At 40.5% G+C, this 19,421-nt stretch overlaps 3 protein-coding genes across 4 annotated transcripts in view; 1 reads left to right on the top strand and 2 right to left on the bottom strand.

Moving 5' to 3' along the window:
- The window catches only part of cbl (Cbl proto-oncogene, E3 ubiquitin protein ligase), a 46,048-nt gene extending 38,355 nt beyond the window's left edge, over positions 1-7,693 (bottom strand). Inside the window, exon 1 of the mRNA XM_034700666.1 lies at positions 6,524-7,693. Coding sequence (XP_034556557.1) covers positions 6,524-6,670 — 147 coding nt within the window. The 5' untranslated portion in view covers positions 6,671-7,693. The remainder of the gene's footprint in view (positions 1-6,523) is intronic.
- On the top strand, positions 6,871-12,840 carry ccdc153 (coiled-coil domain containing 153). Of its 2 annotated transcripts, XM_034700668.1 has the most exons (7): positions 6,871-7,922; positions 8,012-8,080; positions 8,767-8,886; positions 9,120-9,212; positions 9,306-9,436; positions 9,888-9,913; positions 10,654-10,762. In XM_034700668.1, exons 1-6 carry the CDS (start codon positions 7,643-7,645, stop codon positions 9,900-9,902), a joined length of 708 nt encoding a protein of 235 aa, XP_034556559.1. In that variant the 5' UTR covers positions 6,871-7,642; the 3' UTR covers positions 9,903-9,913; positions 10,654-10,762. The 2 variants fall into 2 exon arrangements, with proteins under 2 accessions (XP_034556559.1, XP_034556558.1); XM_034700667.1 differs by lacking the exon at positions 9,888-9,913 and having other exon boundaries at positions 6,877-7,922; positions 10,654-12,840.
- Positions 12,841-13,127: 287 nt separating this feature from the next.
- grik4 (glutamate receptor, ionotropic, kainate 4) overlaps positions 13,128-19,421 on the bottom strand; it is a 269,756-nt gene continuing 263,462 nt past the window's right edge. Inside the window, 1 exon segment of the mRNA XM_034701916.1 lies at positions 13,128-18,684. Coding sequence (XP_034557807.1) covers positions 18,295-18,684 — 390 coding nt within the window. The 3' untranslated portion in view covers positions 13,128-18,294.

Raw genomic sequence — 19,421 nt, 5'->3', positions numbered from 1 at the left:
CCAATGTCACACTACTTCCTCTTGTATCTAATGTCTATACAAAAAGATGTGTAATAGCACAAAGGTCGATCTGCATGTATCCAAAGCTGTTAGTAGACATGTCTGATTATGTGACTACCATGTGAACAATCAAAGATTACAAAGGTCTGACTCTTCATTTCTTCAGCATGTTTAGAGAAGCTGTTGATGTTTACACTTCCTCATTTCAATGTGCACATCCTACACCACTTGTGCATGAAAAATACTCATTTGTCTCTGCAAAACATTTGAGCACATCAAATATGAACAGCTGAAAGCACAGACTGAGATCCTGACAAAGTGGGTAAAAGCTACGACAAGTGTGCGTGCTGAGAAATAAACTTGCAGAGTATGAAGAACTTTAAAATGGTTCCAGAAATCTACAAGAGCTGGCATGCACATCAATCATTTACACATCAGAGGGTGGGTTCTGTAAAATAAGTGAGCAGGAAATAAATCTTCAATTAAATGGCTTTATAAAACATTGAGATTTAGGGAATCAGCTACATGCTTGGGTTTTACATGTTCACCAGGCTGCATGAATGCATGTAACATCCTCAGTAATGTTCAACCACTCCTCAGCCATCACACTGTACTGCTGCACCGAGTCTGAGTCACCTCGTTGACCATTACAGAAGACATTGGCGGACAGCCTGGAACATTCACACTGATGTTAAGCTCTGTGTGGTCGTGGTTATCACTGCATTTAACATTAACTGCCCCGCTTACTAAAGTACACTTTCATATGAAAAAAATGCAGGGTCTCACGCCCAGATCTGAACCTGGACTGCCAGCTCCAATGATGATAGAACATGAGATATTCTGTTGATTTTGTTGCTTCCAAAGAAATATGGCAGAAGCAGCATTATGACTGTCAAGTTGATTTTACTCGCTTCTTTTTTGGCAACCGTGTTTGTAGAGGTGGGACTAAGACTTAATAAGCCTTGGTGGGTCAGCTTCTGATCTATCAACTTGTATCTGAAGTGTGCTGGGAATCACAGGGATAAAAGCTGCTTTTTTTTTTAAAAAAAAAAAGGGTTTTAAATGTTTAAAAGGCAAAGCAGATCCCATCTAATTGAAGATTATTTTTGTGTTTACTTTTCTTGAAGAGGTTTAAATGAATCCTGTGATACCTGTCATATTTAAAAGACTCAACCTTCATCAATGGTTCATTTCTTCCACTTCAGCAACATATTTGCATACTGTTACTGATCATAATTATGTCCTTTTCCTTCCACATCTGGGCTATCGGACTCCGAGAGAAATATTTGATCTTGCTTAGTCAAATGTGCTACAGCTCTCAGACCAGGCGCTTCATCATCATCCTCATCATCATCACCATCAAATACCTCTCTAGAAGAACAAGGTCACACTTGATCAGTAGTGTATTTTAAGCAGTACTGAGTCCACAACATGCAAAATGTCTTCACACTGTTAACCCACAGTTTACTGTGGATGTTCTAAGCTCCAGGAAAGGGAAATAGGAAAATAGCATTCAAGAGTTAGTCACATTTAGCTGATGTTACATTTAGCCTAAGACCAACCAGACAAAATTATAATTACCTGATGTTTTCTCAATTTAAATTGCAAATAACATCACCAAACTGAAAGGGAGTGAACAGCCCTACATAGAATACCATCTCTATATTTTGTACCCTGTGAGCGTTTTAGATCATTTGCCTGTGGTAATGTGCCAATATTTAATCTGCCTGCATGTGCGTCTGACGTGAAAGATAACATGCCTGATATATTCAGTATCATTACCAACCCGTGCCCTGACTCCTTTGAGCCCTTTCCAGGCCTCCAAAAGCAGAAAGTCTGCACTGGTTATGTCTGACACCAGATAAGACTGTTGCCAAGGTTACATTACTAACATTATCATCTACCATGCTAACACTTGTACTCAGAACTCTGCCAAATACGCATGCATGCTTGCACACGTACAAGGCCAAAACAACTGAGTGCTCTCGCATGTCAATGCCAATCAAGGCTGAAGTGAGATATTGACCGCCTTTTTGCAAATCTGCATTCCACTCTTCTTTTTCTCCCTTCTCTCAGTCTCTTTAAACGCATTCACACCTGGCATGAAATCACTTGGGACTTTTTGAACATTAAGTCACTTAAAATGTACCCACTTGAAAACAAAAGTTGACCTTTGTAGCAGCTTATAAACACATCAATCAAGTGTCCTTGTTTCTGCAGAGCCCAGACATTATTTCAGGAAAATGTGCATTGTCTTTTTCGTTTTGTAAATTGAAGTAAAACGACTTTGTGGGCTCTCTGAATGCTTGCAAATCAATGATTTTAGATGCTTTTGCCAGACAGTCTGATAGTTAACTTACATTGTACAACTATGTACGAATTGTACATATACAAATTTTACAGCTACATGAGACCATGTTGAAAGATGACTGATTAAAGCGACAAAGGAAAATCAGCATATAGACCAATGACGGAAAATCTTTTCTGTCTACCAGACACTGTAACAGGAATGAAACCTAATTTTAGGGTAACCCTCATTTTATTTACTTAAAGCAATAAAATATAGAAATTATCTAAACCAAACATCTCTATATGAACATGAATATAATGTGACAATAAAGTTGTTTGAAATACAGTCAGACAGGCTAAGAAATGTGAGACACCCTGAACTGAAATAAATCATGCGTTATGAAAAAATATACCTCAGAAAAATGTGCTGATCAAGAAATGAGCTATTCAAACTAAACACATTTTTTGTACCAGGCTGTAAACGTGATTATTTCTGCTGTAAAGATCGGCTTTTTTGAATTGTTGTTTATGTGGTTTCCTGTACTTCTGGAGCCAGCCTCAAGTGTACACTCGAGAAACTGCAGTTTTTAACCCTTCCGCATTGGCTTCAATTCTCGCGGCCGGAGGTTGCCGCATGGTAGATGTTCATACAAGATTAAGGGTGACCACAATTAATCGATTATCGATTAATTGATTGTTAAGAAATTACTCGAAACACGCATTTTTGTTATCAATTTTCCGTCACGTGGAACAAACATCATGTGGTCTCATATTACACTCAGCTATCAGGGAGGTGTTTTAAGTTTAAAGCATGTTTCGATGTGAATCAGTTGTTAAAGGTGTTGCGCACAGCGGAGATGCTCAGCTGCGCGTCAGGTCTGAACCAAGCGGCAAACTCCGGTCTCAAACGATGAAGCCCATGTGGAAGTGATATAAACTGCAATACATCGAAAATCCGCTTGAGGCTGGCTGCAGAAACACCGGAAACCACATAGATATGAATGGGAAAAAGACGATCTTTGCAGCATTAATAAACATGTTTACAGCCTGGTTCAAAAAACGGCTTGGCCCTACGAAGCTAATCTCTCTAATGGCACACACTGTACGGGGGGTGAATTTTTCTTCTAACGTGACGGTTCAGAAGATATTAAGATTATGAGTTTTGCCCAAATAAGGACATGACTGACGTGACTCCCCGTCGGGAACACACAGCCATTGGCTAAGAGGCTCACACTACGTCACACTCTGCCCAGTTGAGTTCCGCATTACCAATATGGCTGCCGCCGTCGATTTGCTTCAAAACAGCTCTCAGGAACAGATGGGTGACGTCACGGATACTACGTCCATATTTTATACAGTCTATGGTCTGAACGTGGGCTTTTTAAAAAAGAGGATCAATACGCAACTGCTGCGAACAACAACACGGGCATGAAGAGTGACAACTTTAAACAGGACATTTTAACCTTTGGATACGAAGGCAACAGACAGGTGGGAAATTCAGATACACTATGTTTGCAGATCAGCAACATCAGATCCGTCTGGGCTTTTCTGCAGCTGGACTGATAGTGACCCGGTTGCGCTCCCGGCTGACACCTGATTGAATACACGATTATTTTTCTCAATAAGAACGAGTGGACAGAAAACTGGACACTGCGAGTCTGAAGTACTTTTCTGTTAGTAGTCTCAGCCTTCACTTTATAAGATTATGTCCGCGGAGAATATTTTAATGAGCCTGATCGTTGATATTCTGCGTGTCAAACGTGCCCGTATTCAATCCCGTCAGTTATTTGCATTTTGTTGCTGTAGAAAATATAATTTAGGGGGAAGACAACTTATTTGGCCTTTTTTTTTTTGACGTAAGAATAATAATGTTTTTTTTTTATCAATTAATCGATAATTGATCGTTAACATTTCCAAAAATCGATCACGGAAAATACTTAAAATGTACATCCCTATACAAGATACAATTTATGAACCATGTTGTCCTCTGATCATGATTAATTCCTGTTGCTTTCTCAACATTTGATTCATTTATTGCGCTCTCAATATAACACTGCTGGTTTTCCAGAGATAATGAGTCCACCATCAAAACATCAGATGATCATAACTCGTGTCCCTAGAGTTGCGAAAGAAATAAAGCAAACGAATAGGCTTAACTTACCTCATAAGTGTAAGCATGGCATGTCATAATCGGGCCTATATCACAATGGCTAGCCTACTGTTTATTTTCCTGAATCGCTATCCAATTGTTACAAGAAAACCAGCTTTGTTATATCAGGATGAGGATATAAATTAATCCATAATGAGAAAAAAATGCATTTTAATCCAGAGATACCAAGAATAATAGATGACATATAATAGAATAGAATAGAAAATAATAGAACACATTTATTTCGCAGCTCTGGGGTCTAATAGACGTCATCTGGGGAAAACTACCTAAAATCACTCGTTATAACTGTGAATATAATATATGGATGCATGTCCGCTTAGGGCTTCTGTAGACATCATCTATGAATATCACATGACATTAAATGTACTGGTCAACTGCCTAATTGACTGGGATAAATATGCACACTTTTATCCTGTTCAGGGGGGTTATAATTGAAAACATAGCACTTCAAGCTACCATTAACAAATAGCTGTAAATTCAACAGTGCAACAGAATAGATATTAATTACTAACCTAACGTTTAAGCCTTTAAGCTTTCATTCTAAAGACCAAAATTAGTTAAGAAGGCTACACTGAAATCCCACCTTTGGACAGGGAATAACAGACTCCAAAGGATTCAGCTGAAGGTCTGGTATGCTAAACAGTGTAAGAATGGGTGATTTAATTATGTTACATAACTTTGATAAAATGTAACTTAGTCCTCTGCAGGAGGTGCTTATCAGAGCAAAACAAATGTGTTATTGTGCAGGTGTTGGTTGGGAGTGCATGTTGGGCTGTGGTTTTCCTTGAGGCAGCACTGAATACCATTTCTGAAGCTATTTCAAAGAATTTGGTGAATTAAAAATACTTCGGTCTCACTTCTATTTCTAGGTAAGAGATTATCTTTTTCATGATGCTATCGTTGACTGTTTTACTGGGTCAGATGAACGTGGTAAATTATTATCACGCTGTGTGAACTGTAAAAGGTTAACCTGAATGTGCTGGTGGTTTAAGTGGTCTAAGGTCAGCTGTTAGGTCATCTGATCTAGACTGCATATCAAGGTTTGGATATTCAGAGAAATACACTAAACCTATTTATAAGAGTTACCAAGAAAATAAAGTAAAACAAGGATCCATGTCGCCTTGTCACTTATTTTTTCTTATTTGTGTTAGCTACAGTAGCTCTTATATGTGTTGGGTAGAGTATTAAATGTGGACAACAGTCCAGTGGATAATATACCACAGATGCTAGCTGAGTAAAATAAACTGGAATGTGGTTTCTTAATAATAGCTTTGACTTGGTCTCTTAACATCAGAGCTCTGAACTTAGGCCTCAAAGAGGAAGAGAGGACACAAAAGAGTGTCTTGTCTTCCTATTCACTCGCATATTGCTGTGTGAATCTCACAGGAAACTGGGGGTCAAACTGTTACAGACTTTTCCGAGAAGTTAAGCTGTGAAATGAGTCTCCCCTGTGAAAGAGCATAATTGGTCTTGTTACATGGACACATTTTTTTCTCAGTGCTTTCTTACAGTTTCCAGGGGCTTACATGCTGTTGACTCTAGCCATATTAGCAACAATGTTCAGGATCTACTACTTGTTACTCAAAGTCCTTTTCAACAAACTTCCTTATATCACCTCAAGTGGCAGACTTTGACTATCACTGTACTGTATGTGTTAATGTTTATGATTTACCTTAGGGTTTAAACGTGGTAACACAAGCTACATGAACTATAGTGTGACAACAAACTAGTTAGCATGGAGTGGCACAGCACTTACAAACAGATGTTTTTCAGGAACCTTTGCTTTACGTGGGGCTAACGCGTTTTAAAACAAACTCTGTGTTTAAAGTCTGGCACATGTGGTACAAAACAATAGAGTTAAGGTAAGATTATTGGCAAACGTTAGCTAACCATGTCTCCCAGCTGACTAGCTTGGTTGGCGTTAGCGAAGCCAGACACACAGCAAGCGAAGATTAGCTAGCTTATCGCTAGTTAGCTGTGGTTAGCTAGCAGCCCCCCTCGGCATCCAAAGGGCTTGCTAATGTCTATACTGGTCACTGATGATCACCAGCTGGCTTTACGTACCTTGTCCATCAGTTTCCAACATTTTTCCACTGTCTTTTTGTCCACGGCCCCGGGCTGGTGATGGGAGTGGAGGTGGTGATGGTGTGGCTGGAAGGCATCCTTCATCATACCGATGAGTCCTCCGCCTTTCTTCAGGTTCCCTGCCATGTTCGAGCTCGGCAAAGGTTGGCCAGAACGGCAGACAGGCGAGGCAGGGCGGGGGTCAGTGGGACCGAACCGCCGCCTGGCGTTAGCTGGACCGGGCGATGGTGATCCGGCACCCCCCGGCGAGGACAGCGCCCGAGTGGCGAATCCAAGCCAGGGTCCGACAGGGGGTTGAGGGAGGGAGGGATGGCTATCGCATAAAGGCTCCCATCAGTGGACTTAACATCAGTTTTGTTAGATGAAAACCCCGATTATGGCTAGAAGAAGTCACTCACACCCTGTGCAGCCGCCGTGTGCTGCAGCTAGCTGTACTGCTGTCTCTCTGCAGGGACCCACGCAGGCTAATTAGCTGAGCACAGACCTGACTCTGCTCGCCCTGCTCAGCTGGAGGACAACGGCTCCGATTCTCTGCCCAGAAGCCTCGTGAAGTGTGTCCTCTCCTCTTGACAAAACCCCGATGTCGTTCCCCTTTTTGTCAGCGGCAGCAGCAGCTCGTTTCGCCTGTGCTGTGTGTTGACGGGAAGTTGAGTGTCTGTGTGACAGTGTCAGCCCTCCTCTGTGGGCTGAGACGCTGACGACGCACAGCACTCACCGATGGCCGAGGAGAGGAAGTTGCATCGAAAACTGCTAAAGCTTCACGAACATAAAAAGAACATGAGGGGATAAATAAATGTTGGATTTAAACATTGCCCTTTTTTTGTGTGTGTCCCCCGTGACGTGTATGTGCGGCCCTTTCCTTTCCTGTACGTCCCCTTCCGTTTGTCCCCCACCCCCTTCACAACCCAAACTCCACGCCTTCCATATGCGTGTTCGCGAGCCATGAATGTAGCCGGGCGCGCGCCACAGTCAGTACAGCATTCATGAAACGTCGAGGAGATGCTGAATGCAGCCTTAAATTCCCGCAGCGCTGGCCTCGGTCACCCTTGACAACAACTGACGCTTTACGTGTCTCACGAGAAGTAAGGATCCAATTACATGTCCAAGTGTGCACGAGCTAAAAAGGAAAAAAAGCTATCCCAGTCAGGGTGTGATTGGCTGCTGATAAAGTCAATCAGCTATCAATCAAGCTGGACAGCTAGTACCATGGCAACTCACTCAGCAACCACAGAACAGCAAGCAACAAATGCTCATCCCTGTATGTTAGTGTGTCCATTCAGTGAGCAAAGCTATAGTGTGTGTGCAGGGAGCCTCCAAGCAAGAAAAATGCCCCCAAAGAAAAAAACAAAAAAGACCACAAAGAAGATTCCAGAAAAATGTAACTTAATATCTAAGGTTATTTATTTGCTTCTTCTTCAGTTTTAAATCATGTCTTTTTTTCTTACTAATATTTGTAACCTGTTGCAGGTCAAAATGACTTGGAAGCAAAGTATAAGCGCAGCATTCTGGATGTAGCTGTCCTACAGGACCATATTGGTGAGCAAGAAACTAAATTTTGTTTACCTTGTGTAATATAGGCTTTGTTTAGATCAAACTACCAATATATTTATCGTACCAGACTGACTTGTGCTTTACTGTAGTTACACATACAAGTGCACATTCTGGCTTACACTTGCTGGTATGTCCAGATTTGCCTGCTTATTATTAATAAACAAATAGACCAATCATTTAGTGTTTGAGACGGTTTTACATTTACATTTTAACAGAGAAACAAGTCTTCGTCAAAATATCACATGTACAATTTTAAATACTTTTACTCATTCTGTTGTTGGCAACTTGCACTTCATAATCTATGATTTTTAACAAGATAATATATGAAATCTGAATTGATTTTATGCAGTGATTACATTTAACTTTTTGTTTCAAGTTTTTATAACAATACCAACATGCTTTTGTTTGTTCAAGATTGCAGGACTTTTAAAATAACAGTAGTGTGTCTTCATATTGTTGAAGTTAAAATGTTATTGAATTAAGGCATCTGAATCCACCCATCAGCGGAAGCTAGCTGCACCATCTGTACCACCTACAGTAGATCACAGCTTAAATATGTAAACATAATTAGGTTTAGGATTAGAGGAATTAGAAGGCAATTTCAGCCTAAGAAAAAAATGAACACCCTGGTGTGTACATAATGCATGCATTTGTTTGTGTGATTACCACAGCATTGCAGTGTGAGTCTGTAAAAAAGGTACAGTCTGATAGAGTCGACCTGAGGAGACGCATGAGAGACGTGGAGCAGAAGCTGCAGCACGAGAGACAAGACCACAGGGACGTCAACTCTGGTAGGCTACAGATGAGGCATGAATTAACAATTAGTCTCTTTTAATAACCTGAGATAAAGCCTGGGTCCCTCTGGGATGGGAGGACAAGTAACGTGTTTGCCAAGGTTAGGGTAATTTTTGGGAAACAAAAAGTCTAATTAGCTGGGTGCCTAAGCTGATTGCTGCATTAGCCGTGCAAAGGGAATCAGCAATGTAAGCTAAGTCTGACAACATTGACACAAATGTCTTTTTAGACCTCAGTCGACAGTACAAAACCATGCAGACGGAGCTGAGCAGCAAGGTGAAGAGGCTGGAGAAGGAGGTCAGCCAACTGAAAGAGGAACTTGGTATGAACACATGTAGTTCAAACATCTATGCACAAACGCATAAAAACACGTGAGTGAAACTGACGGTATGCCTGTGTGCATTTGTCCTCATAGCCTTGTGTCAGGGTGAACAGAAGAAAGAGAAAAGAGAGCGGGAACATGTTGAACAGCAGAAGGATGCCATTATATCTGACCTCAAACACAAGCTGGACAACATGGAGACGGACTATGAGAAGATCCTGCATGTGAGTCACAAAGCAAGTCTCTGTAGATGATTGGAGCTGAAACAGCAGCCACTGACAAGCCTCTGTAGGTTTGAGCAGGCATTACTAAGACCTGCTGCACTGGAAACCTGCATGTACAGGTGCGTGCCACGCCAATTAGGATGAATGATGTGGGGTCGTCCTTGTTAAAGGGCAGCCTTGTCCCCATTACTCTTCACTTTTTTACAGTGGGTGTTCAACTGACTAAATGTGGGTTGGTATTTCTTTTTATTGCTGCAGTAAGATCAGCCTTAATCTGTTATGCTCAGCAGAAACTGATGGCCAGGTATACCACTTCATGATGATAGGCCTGTGCTTAGATTTGTGCTGTGCTAAAGAAAGGGTGTGAAAGTTTATATTCTAATGACACTATATGGGTAGGTTTTTCATGAATATGTACAAAGAAATTCCTTTCTTTGTTATTTTTTTACAGCTTGGGTCACAGTAGCATACTTATAGGTAAGAATTGTACTCACCACCATCACATTAGAGATAACAGACATCACTGTGCTGGAAACAGCTTTACAGAAGCCTAGCACTGTTTATAAAGAGTCCAACCCTTACTGAATGTCAAAGCAAATGTTACTTCTAAATGTTAGTGTATTTGGTCCTATGAAGCCACATCACATCAATCTGCAAGTTATCCTTAATGCACACACAAATGAGTTACCAGTAAAAAGTCCTTCAGATTATCAGAAATAAAGAACAGGCAGTTCTTTCTACTGTTCTCTGTTCTATCTGTTTCAAACAGCATGCTCAAGTGCTCAAGATTCAATCCCACAGTAATGATGTAAATGTTATGCTAACCTATAGGAGCATTATATTACCTCACATAAGGACAATAAGACTCTGAAATGTAAAGGACACAGAATGGGCTCAGTATGGACCTAAATAGGTACAGCCCAGCTGGCTGAGCACAGACAGTAGCTGCAAATTGTCAGAGTGCAGATCTTCAAAGATAAGTGGTCAAGCCTGGAGCCCTTTTCAAAGACTCAGTCTGTGATAATGAAGCCAGGGTTTTAATATGCAATTATCATTATTTCCGTCTTTCCCTGCGTGACAGAGAATCTAATTATGCCTCTTTTTTATCAGCCCGCTCCTGTAACTCATCAGAGTTAAAAGTGTTAAAGGGGAGGAAGGATATCAGGTTAGACAAATTTTAGCTTACGTGTCATTTTCACTGATTGTTTTTTCCGCAGGAGACTCTTGACAGCCTGACTTCCCAGCTGTCTGTGACTCGACAGGGATGGAAGGGCGAGAGCACAGAGCTTCATCAAAACCACAAGGACATGCTCTTTGAATTTGGCCTGAATGCTGCAGACATCTAAAAGATGGACCCAGAAGAACGAAAGGCAGCCATTCCTCTCAGGGAGACACATCTGTGGTTATTTTCTGTCAGGCTGTTATATGTGTATTGTGTTAAACTAAAGTGATGCCTGCAATATATGCCACTTTCAGCTCATGATGTACTATGCTGAACACAGAGTATAAAATAGGCTAATATATCTGTGCATGTATTCATAGTTTACCATATACTGTGTGTAATGTTGAGTAATGGCCACTAGGTGTAGCAAATAACTTTATGTTTTAGGAAGTGATGGTCAGAATATATTAGATACTTACAGTGTGTTATTATTTTTGTTATGATTCTTATATTTGGTAACTCATATAAAACTCTTTTCTTCAGGAACATGATATTTATTAAGAAAAATAAAATTGTGTGAGGACCACTCTTACAAGAAATTAAATGCATGAGTGCTGTACCATACTGTACAGACTATAACAGGTAGCTATGTGACAACAAGGATACACATTTTGTCAGGTTGTGATTTATGCTAAGTAGGTGAACCAGATGCCAAATATGGTAACAGGAAGTGTGAGGTGACCGGGCACCATGAACCACAGAGAAGTTAGGACACTAAACTGTTATGTTACTGCATTGCAGTGATTTCACTCAACCCTGAAAAGAAAAGAATGAAAACGTATAAAAAGTAAACCAATAGAACTGTTGATATGGGAAGCATAAGAGTTGACAATAACAACACAAAAGCATGATAACAATTAATGGTGCAGGAAAAATGATTAATCTACCCAGCATCGATAAAAGTCAACGTTCCCTGCAGGGAGCCAGATAAACAGATTTCCCTTTCAAGGCTGTCATTCGTGCGACTTATTCACAGCCCACTGCTATTATTTTAGCCTCTCATCTATGAGGTAATGAATCATTTACTCTGGGATTAAGATAATTCTCCGCTCTGACGACCAATTAACACCGGAGCTCAAGAGGCCTTTGTCTGAAAACCAGTATTTTCTCCCTAAACCACAAGGAGCTTTTGCCTTCAGAGCCAATGTGTTTTTGTTTGTTCAGGGTTTAATGGGGTTGACTGATGGCCAAATAGAGCTTTAAATGACATAAGCATAATGCATCTGGGGAAACATCCCAAAAAATTACTCATTAGCAGTGTGTTAAGTAGTAATACTTCTCCTAAGAAAATGTGCTTGTAAAAATATTCTGCAGTATGAATAGTAGTACTCAGTGGAGGCAGAAGCACTGAGGAAATACTTAAGTAAAAATAACAATAGAGAAACAGCTGAATAGAGGATACTTATTTTCAAGTGTAAGTCCTGTATTCCAGTGTATTTGATCAAGAGTGTAAGAATGAAAGCTTAAAGTATTGTTAATATCAAAAGTAAGATGACATTATCACAAACGCTCTGACTGATGGACATAGAAGCTAAGATGGTCAATGTTTCTTTGCTAACAACTCTTTAATAAAATGCTACATGAGGTCAAACTAGACACTGTTTTTGTAAGGAGTGACAAACAAAAATGAACTTCTTTTTAAAGCTTCAGCAATGTCATTTAGAAGCTACTAAACATTATTTAGTAAAATAATCGATGTTTTCATCTGTCACATAAACAAAACGAACAGTAAGCTCAAGTTTTCCCTCTGAAATTCAGTTGAGAAGATGTGTCTTAGCACAATAGAATGAGAGTAAATGACTCCATGTCTTGTTAAAGTTTATATCTAAAATTTTAACCTTGCACAACCATGCCTCAGGTGTTTCGTCCATAGTGAATATGATTGATGGACAGCAACTAATTTTAGCTCTGCTAATGTTTGTGTGCTGTCACTGATGTGTTTTCTAGGAGATAAATGATGCTCTGTATAAAAGTGGAGTCATTACAGAAAGTGACTGATTGGCTCTTCCTCCTTAGAACTTAAATTCAAGGTGAACACAGACTTTTTGAACCACTTTTAAAACACCCTCTGGTTTCTTTTGACTGCCTCACCCGTACAATTCTTCTGGAGAGCTCCAATGGCTTTGTTGGGCCGTACCCTGTTGATCGATTTCCACAATAAAAGCTGTCTGCTTTCATTTTTCTTATGAATACCTGGAAATATGTGCAGGCTGCTGTGTTTCCTCTGGAACTCGACTTGGCTGTCTGTTCAGCTTTTGGGTAATGATGCAACCAAAGGTCTCCAGCTGATGAATCCAGATGCCCACAGTGATTTCCCATGGAGGCAAGAGCATTAGAGAAAGCCCATTCAAACACACCTACACAATTTACACACACTTACAGAAACACAAAATTAGGTAATCGATGCATCTCCTTCTGTGAGAGCATCGATCAAGGTGGGAATGAATAGTGAGGGACCAAAACACAAAATAAATGAAGCTCCATTTTATTTCTCTGAAAGACAAACAATGCTAAGATGTTTTGGTCAATAAGTTCAACAACAACTGTCAAGAACAAAAGGCTGTATAACAGCCTCGACAGCGCTTCACCTTGAACAAAATTCTTTCACTCTGAATACCTTTTCTCTGAGAAAACCACCACCACCACCACAACAAGCCTTTAGCAATTAGTTGCCAGCAAATCAATGGGAAAGCTCTCGCTTAAAAATGTGCACCTGTGTCACTGTGAATTAGGTCGGTTCCACTGACTGACTGCTATGTCTCTACATTGGTATCCTTAGATCTGCTGCTCATTAGCAGCTGTTAGGGGTTGGATGTATACATGCAGGCTGCTAACCTTGGGAAATCTATTGTCAGAGAACAGAAAGGAAGTGCTTGACAAAGAGATGCAATCTAAGCAGTAGAAATGGGATGAATACATCTGAAAACTGCTGTTAGAAAGCAATTAAATCATAACAAATACAGATCTGAAGCAGGGAAATATTGGAAATATATACGATAAACATCTTTAGGCCTCCTAGAACAGAGCGTGTGAGGCTCAATAAATAAGAATGCTATGTGAGGGAAATGCAAAAAACATTTGTTTACATTGAGTGGGCTGATTGAAAAAGTTTCTCTTTAAATGTTTTGGATGTGAGCTGTTAGCAAAATGCATCAGACTCAACATATTAAAGGTCAAAATCTTGGCAGCATAACAATCAGCTTTTGGGAAATTGGTATTGCTATGTGCTACATTGGGTAAACTAGAGGAGTAAAGCAGATTTTCACACACCTCTGCAGGCACTCGGTGCTCATCATGGCCTCCATAAATCCAGCAGCAGTTAAGCTCGTCACTGGAGGTAGAGATGGGATGAATTTATGGACCTGGAGCAGCAGAAGCACGAGCACAGTTAAATGAACTTGACACATCAGTGACATACAGGTGGTAGTGAGTGTTGAGGTGTGTTTGTCACTCTTGTAATGAGTTATGTGAGTGCAGGGAAGATGCACTGTGACATGCAGGCTGGTGACTAAACTTGTCATGGAAAGATGGCGAGACAAGCACTCAGAGGAAAGAGAGGGAGTCTGAATTAAACCATAAATCAGATGCTATTTGTTGTGTGGCACTCAATCACTATCCTGAGGAGGCAGAAATATCCACTGAAAATCACAGTGATAGATGGACTGCGGCTGAGTGGAAGCAAATATAGCACGAGTGAGTTGTTAAACTCATTAGCCCCCCGTTAAGTCTTCACACCCACGCAAGTTCTCAGCTGTTTAACGGATTCACAAGAGTGCAGACAATAATTCAGTTGCTGGAGAGAAAAGAGGTAGATGCATCGGTTCCCTCTGGTTCACTCAGCAAATCATCATGTTTACTCAGCTAGAAACCCCATACATCCTCATACTGCTTCCCTGCATTTCAAAACAAAAACAGAATATTCTCCTGGCTGAATATTAGAACTGGGAAACAAAGTGCACTCAGAGGCTTTTTAGCATGGCAGATCGAAACAGACTGGAAGGTCAAATAATTTAGAGGAAAAGAAAAGACAAACCCAGAACCCCACAGAATGGAGTTTGTTTTTAGAAATGTATTTATAATGGGATAAAAATGTCAACATAAGAAAATAAAGCATATAAAATATAGCAGCCAATCCCTGCAATCTCACTCAGAGGTCTCCCAGCGAGGGCCGCCCAGTGTTTCAATGGGATTTGTTTTAATTCTTACTCCACTGCTCGCCATGCCTTCAAGGTAATTGGCAATCTCATTCCAACTACGCTTGATTTAGCACCCCTGTAAATGTTTTGAGTGTTTAAGGAGTTAGCGTCGGGTGCAGCGAGACCCTCCACACTCTCATGAGTTTCTAAGTAACATTCAGCAAATGGATAGAAACTTCTTTTAGAAAACTGGTGATGAAATGTGGGGGTTTTTTCTTCGCTATTTTCTTGGCAATCTGCCTTTGACAAGTTATAAAAAGAATATAGAAAGTTAACATTTACTGTCTTTGTGGAGTTGTATTTTCCCCATTATGCTCCAAAATATGTGTGTTTGTACGTCTCTAAATGTCTGAAAATGAGTCCATATAAACATTTTACACATGTAGACCTGCATGTAACAACTGTTATAACACTTTGGACCATTACTGGGGAACCCTGTAGATCAAGCTGTGTTTACACACTGACTCTGAGACATTAATAGTTAATGACTTCAAGATTACGGGCATTGGCACAATTAACGCAGTGCCACTGCGAATCCCATTAATTTCTACAAGGTGCCGAATCAAGCAGGTTCAGTGCTGTTTCAAACACTGCTGTGCACTTGTGGGATTTCAGACCCACTGCAGACCTGAGTCAAATGCCGGCTGAACCGAGTGACCTAACACAGAGTCAATGAGAGAAGAACAGTTAAAAACTGTTGGGAATCCAGTCAGAAAAATGCACTGGAAACTATAAGTACATTGATGCAAATAATGCAGCTCACTCCAGATCTGGCAGCAGCTGATCCACCAAAGTTACATGTGTTCACCAGTTTCTGAAACAGCACACCAATCACAGCCCTTCATGCAAGAACAGGTGCTAAAAAATATAACTATAGAGGCAGTTTAGGTGAAGTCATATACAGGGGAGAAGTTACTATGCAGATGAATAAAAAAACAACAAAGAGCCTACAACAAGACAGCAGTTTCAACACACACACACATATATATGATTTTTGCTTTTCTGATTGATGATACAAAACACATTAAAACATTGTGGGTTACAATGCAGGGTACTAATTAAGATAATACTTTGTAGAGGAATATATTTTTTATATCAGAGGGATATTTAATATATTCCCATGTTAGAAATGGCAACACCGCTGAGGCAAAATTTAGACTTATTTTCTCAAGTATTTGAGGCCCCTTTTGGCAATTTTTATCCTAAGGCAAACGCTCTTGTTTGACAATTTTATTCTTAATAGTTTTTTGCTATTTATGTGTCAATCTACTATCTTAGTTCTATAGATATGCCACCTTGATTCTTTGTTGGTAATGTCACTTGTTTGGTCTTGCTTTTGATTTTTTCGTAAAGAACTATGTATGAAAAATGGGAGAGTTGTCAGACCATTGAGGACCTAAGAATGATGTAGGCTGGCAGCTTTACGTATCAAAAAGAAATGCTTCTGCCTTGTTTTGTTCGTGGGTGGATGCTGGGGGCAAGTTTGGATTGGAAAGGAGGTTTTGATTTGTGTGTAGGTAGGGTGAGCCGTTTTGATTTTGTGACATGTGAAGAATGAGGTTTGACTGACGATAAAAGTGAAAGAGAAAGACATGAAACAAAGAGAAAGATGGAGGTTGCTACTTTAAAGAGACTATGCAGAGAACCTGCAGGTGAAAATTGACAGATAGAAAGTGAACATGGCTTATAAAAACTACAAGAGAAACTGCAGCAGTACCTTCAAGCTGTGCAGAGTTTGGTGGCCTAGTTTTGAGGAATGATGATTGACAGAACCTGATGGGCATTTTTAAAATGATGGACAGATCAGAGATAAGAAAGGAGCAGTGTAGACATGAGGATGACCGCTGATTCCCTCTGTGCAACAGTCAGGCTATCACACAGTAACACCTTCAAGCAGGTCGGTTCATGATGGGAAAACATGAAGTCACAGTCTTTGCAGAAGGTAAACTAAGAATCCTGTCACTATTGGTTAGTTGTCTTACATAAGTATGGTTTATATAAAGCAAATAAAGACTGAGAACTGATTTCAGAGGCGGAAAATTGCTAAAATTAAAATTTCTGGGGTGTGCACTTCATTTAACAGCTTTCCAAAACATTAGATTGGGTCTACAAGTCAGAAAATCAGTCTCTGACCTAAAAAAAACCCTGTAAGATTTATATGGCCTTTTTCAAAAATAAGAGCTCAAAAATGTCAAGGAGCTCTTCAGCTGATCTGAAATGAAATTCTCCTCCAAAGCAGTGTGTAAAACGTCGTTTTCAATAAAAGTTTAACTGCTTTGACAGTTAACCGAACTCAAGTCCACCGCTGATATAAAAACCCTTTCACTCTACAAGGGAGCATTTTTTTTCGGTTGATTCTGATATATGCTGGGTTTCATTCCCACACTTGGTTATCCTCACGAAGCCTAAATCATTCTTAAATATATGAGACGGAGGAAATCACTTCTAACTTAAAACCCAGAGTGTGTGCTCGGCAGCGAATATATTTTCAAATGAGAGATCATAAAGAGGAGCTGTGATGAGACAATAAACGTGTCATGGTGATTAGGATGTCAGATGGATGGAAGGGGGAAGTAAATGGCTGTAGTTGTGTATGTGCGTTGTGTGTAACCATCAGCATTTGAAGCAGGTATTCAAAACAGGAAATCATACTCTCAGCGATTCAGCCATCAGCAATCGATCATTCAGTGAGCTCCTGCCTACACGTCTGGACATGCATCGCTGTCTTTCAGAGATACCAACAGTTAAAACATTTTTTAATAGAATATCACTACTATAAAAAGAGTCCGTTTGTCTGAATGTCTCTGTTTGTTTGTTTTCTTGGATCAGTTTGTTGTCTTCTCAAGGCTGTGGTGCTTTCTTCAGCCACAAGTTAACACTCGTGGTTTTTTTTGGCACTTTCAAAATAAAAGGATCTGAAGGATGACCTTGCATTAGTCTGTTTGTCTTTGCAGCTCTTCAGAGGCAATATACGTTCATACAGTAAATAGTCAGATAAAAAAAGGAACTTGTTTAAAGTTTTCTTCTTAAGAACAATAGAATAACAATATTCAGTACTGATAATCCAACAGAGGACAGAAATAATTTAAAAAGAAAAAAAGAAAGAGCACAATGATAAATGACTGAAAATACTGCATAGTACAAATGCCCCATAGCTGTTTTTGTCCGTCCTGTTTTACACGGTACAAAGGGCCAACAGGGACAAACCACAACCAGACAGACTCATCAGTTTTTCCTCTGTCCAAGGTAAAAATTCACCCAAGGAGATTCCAAAACTGCCAGCTTGCCGTGCCTCTAGGGCCAAACAAAGTTCATAGCAACGTCCTGCCCTTTAAGATAAAGCTCTGAACAGCTGAATCAAAACACCATGTGATCTCTGATCCCTGGGAAGCAGAGAGGTGGCTGCTGGGAAAAGTCCGTCCTGTTGGAATCACTTGGCGTTATTCAGGTTCACTGCTATTTGTGGTCTTATCCCACTCTATGCTCTCCTCACTGTGCGTGGGAGAAGGAAGTGGCCCTGTGGCCGCTCCAGGACGCATCCTGAGTCCCTGGAAGCGCCGGCACTCAGGGCAAATGCGGATGTGGCTGCACCCCCTGGCAACCAGGGCGGCCTCCTGCGCAAGTCTGTGTGAGAGAGGTTCAGGCAGTCCAGTGCCTCCGCACAGCTTCCCGTTGCTGAGGCTGACAGCGGCAGCTCGTGCTCGACGCTCCTCCAGGGGCAGAGGCCGTGGCCGCATCATCGAAGCAGACCGCCGACGCCTCACCTGCAGGCTGTCTCGACACAAGACGATCCCATGGAGCTCCCGCAGCATCTCCTCACACACTGACTGCTGCAAGCACACACACAGGGAGAACAAGAGAGGGGAGAGGGGATAAGAGAGGGAGAGAAAGGGAGAGAGGCCAGACAACTCACTGACTGACTGACTGTATTAGGACAGACTGATGGACGTCACACACACGTAACACAAACATTGCATGATTATTATTAAAATCAGTGTAAAGTGGGAGATCAACAGAGAGATGGATGAAAAACTTGAACACACAGCAGGAGAATAAGATCACATGGGATAGGAAACTTACGTTTAGATACATACAGACTTTTATACACACATTTTATCTCCTGGACTCATGATCAAGTGCTCCACTGGTGATATACTGAATGTAAACTGTGTGTAAATTACATGTAGAGAAATGCTGATGCAGCTCATGATCAAGACAGAAGAGGCGTATAACCGTTACACAAAAGCTGCACATTATCATAGTAGCATCTATATATGTGTACACATGTATAAATCACTCAAAAACACTCTCATACGCATACAAACACAGTCACAGAGTGTGCATGTTAGAGTGAAAAATCAATTAATGCCTCTTAAAAAGAAGAAATCACATGAGTTGGTTTTTGCCTTTCACATTCTGAATGTTTATTGAATTAAATCACAGTGTGGAGTCCATTTGAGAAGACATTTATCAAGTATCTTTTTAAAGGCATCACATCAGTTATAGTTGGAACACTGCATGCACATCTTTCTTTGATATATTAGGCAGACCTCCTGCTTTTTCTTCA

The sequence above is a fragment of the Notolabrus celidotus genome, chromosome 14 (genome assembly GCF_009762535.1).
Source record: "Notolabrus celidotus isolate fNotCel1 chromosome 14, fNotCel1.pri, whole genome shotgun sequence".
NCBI classification, from domain to species: Eukaryota; Metazoa; Chordata; class Actinopteri; order Labriformes; family Labridae; genus Notolabrus; species Notolabrus celidotus.
Note: the sequence above shows the minus strand (reverse complement) of the source record. Positions and strands in the feature narration are given on the sequence as shown.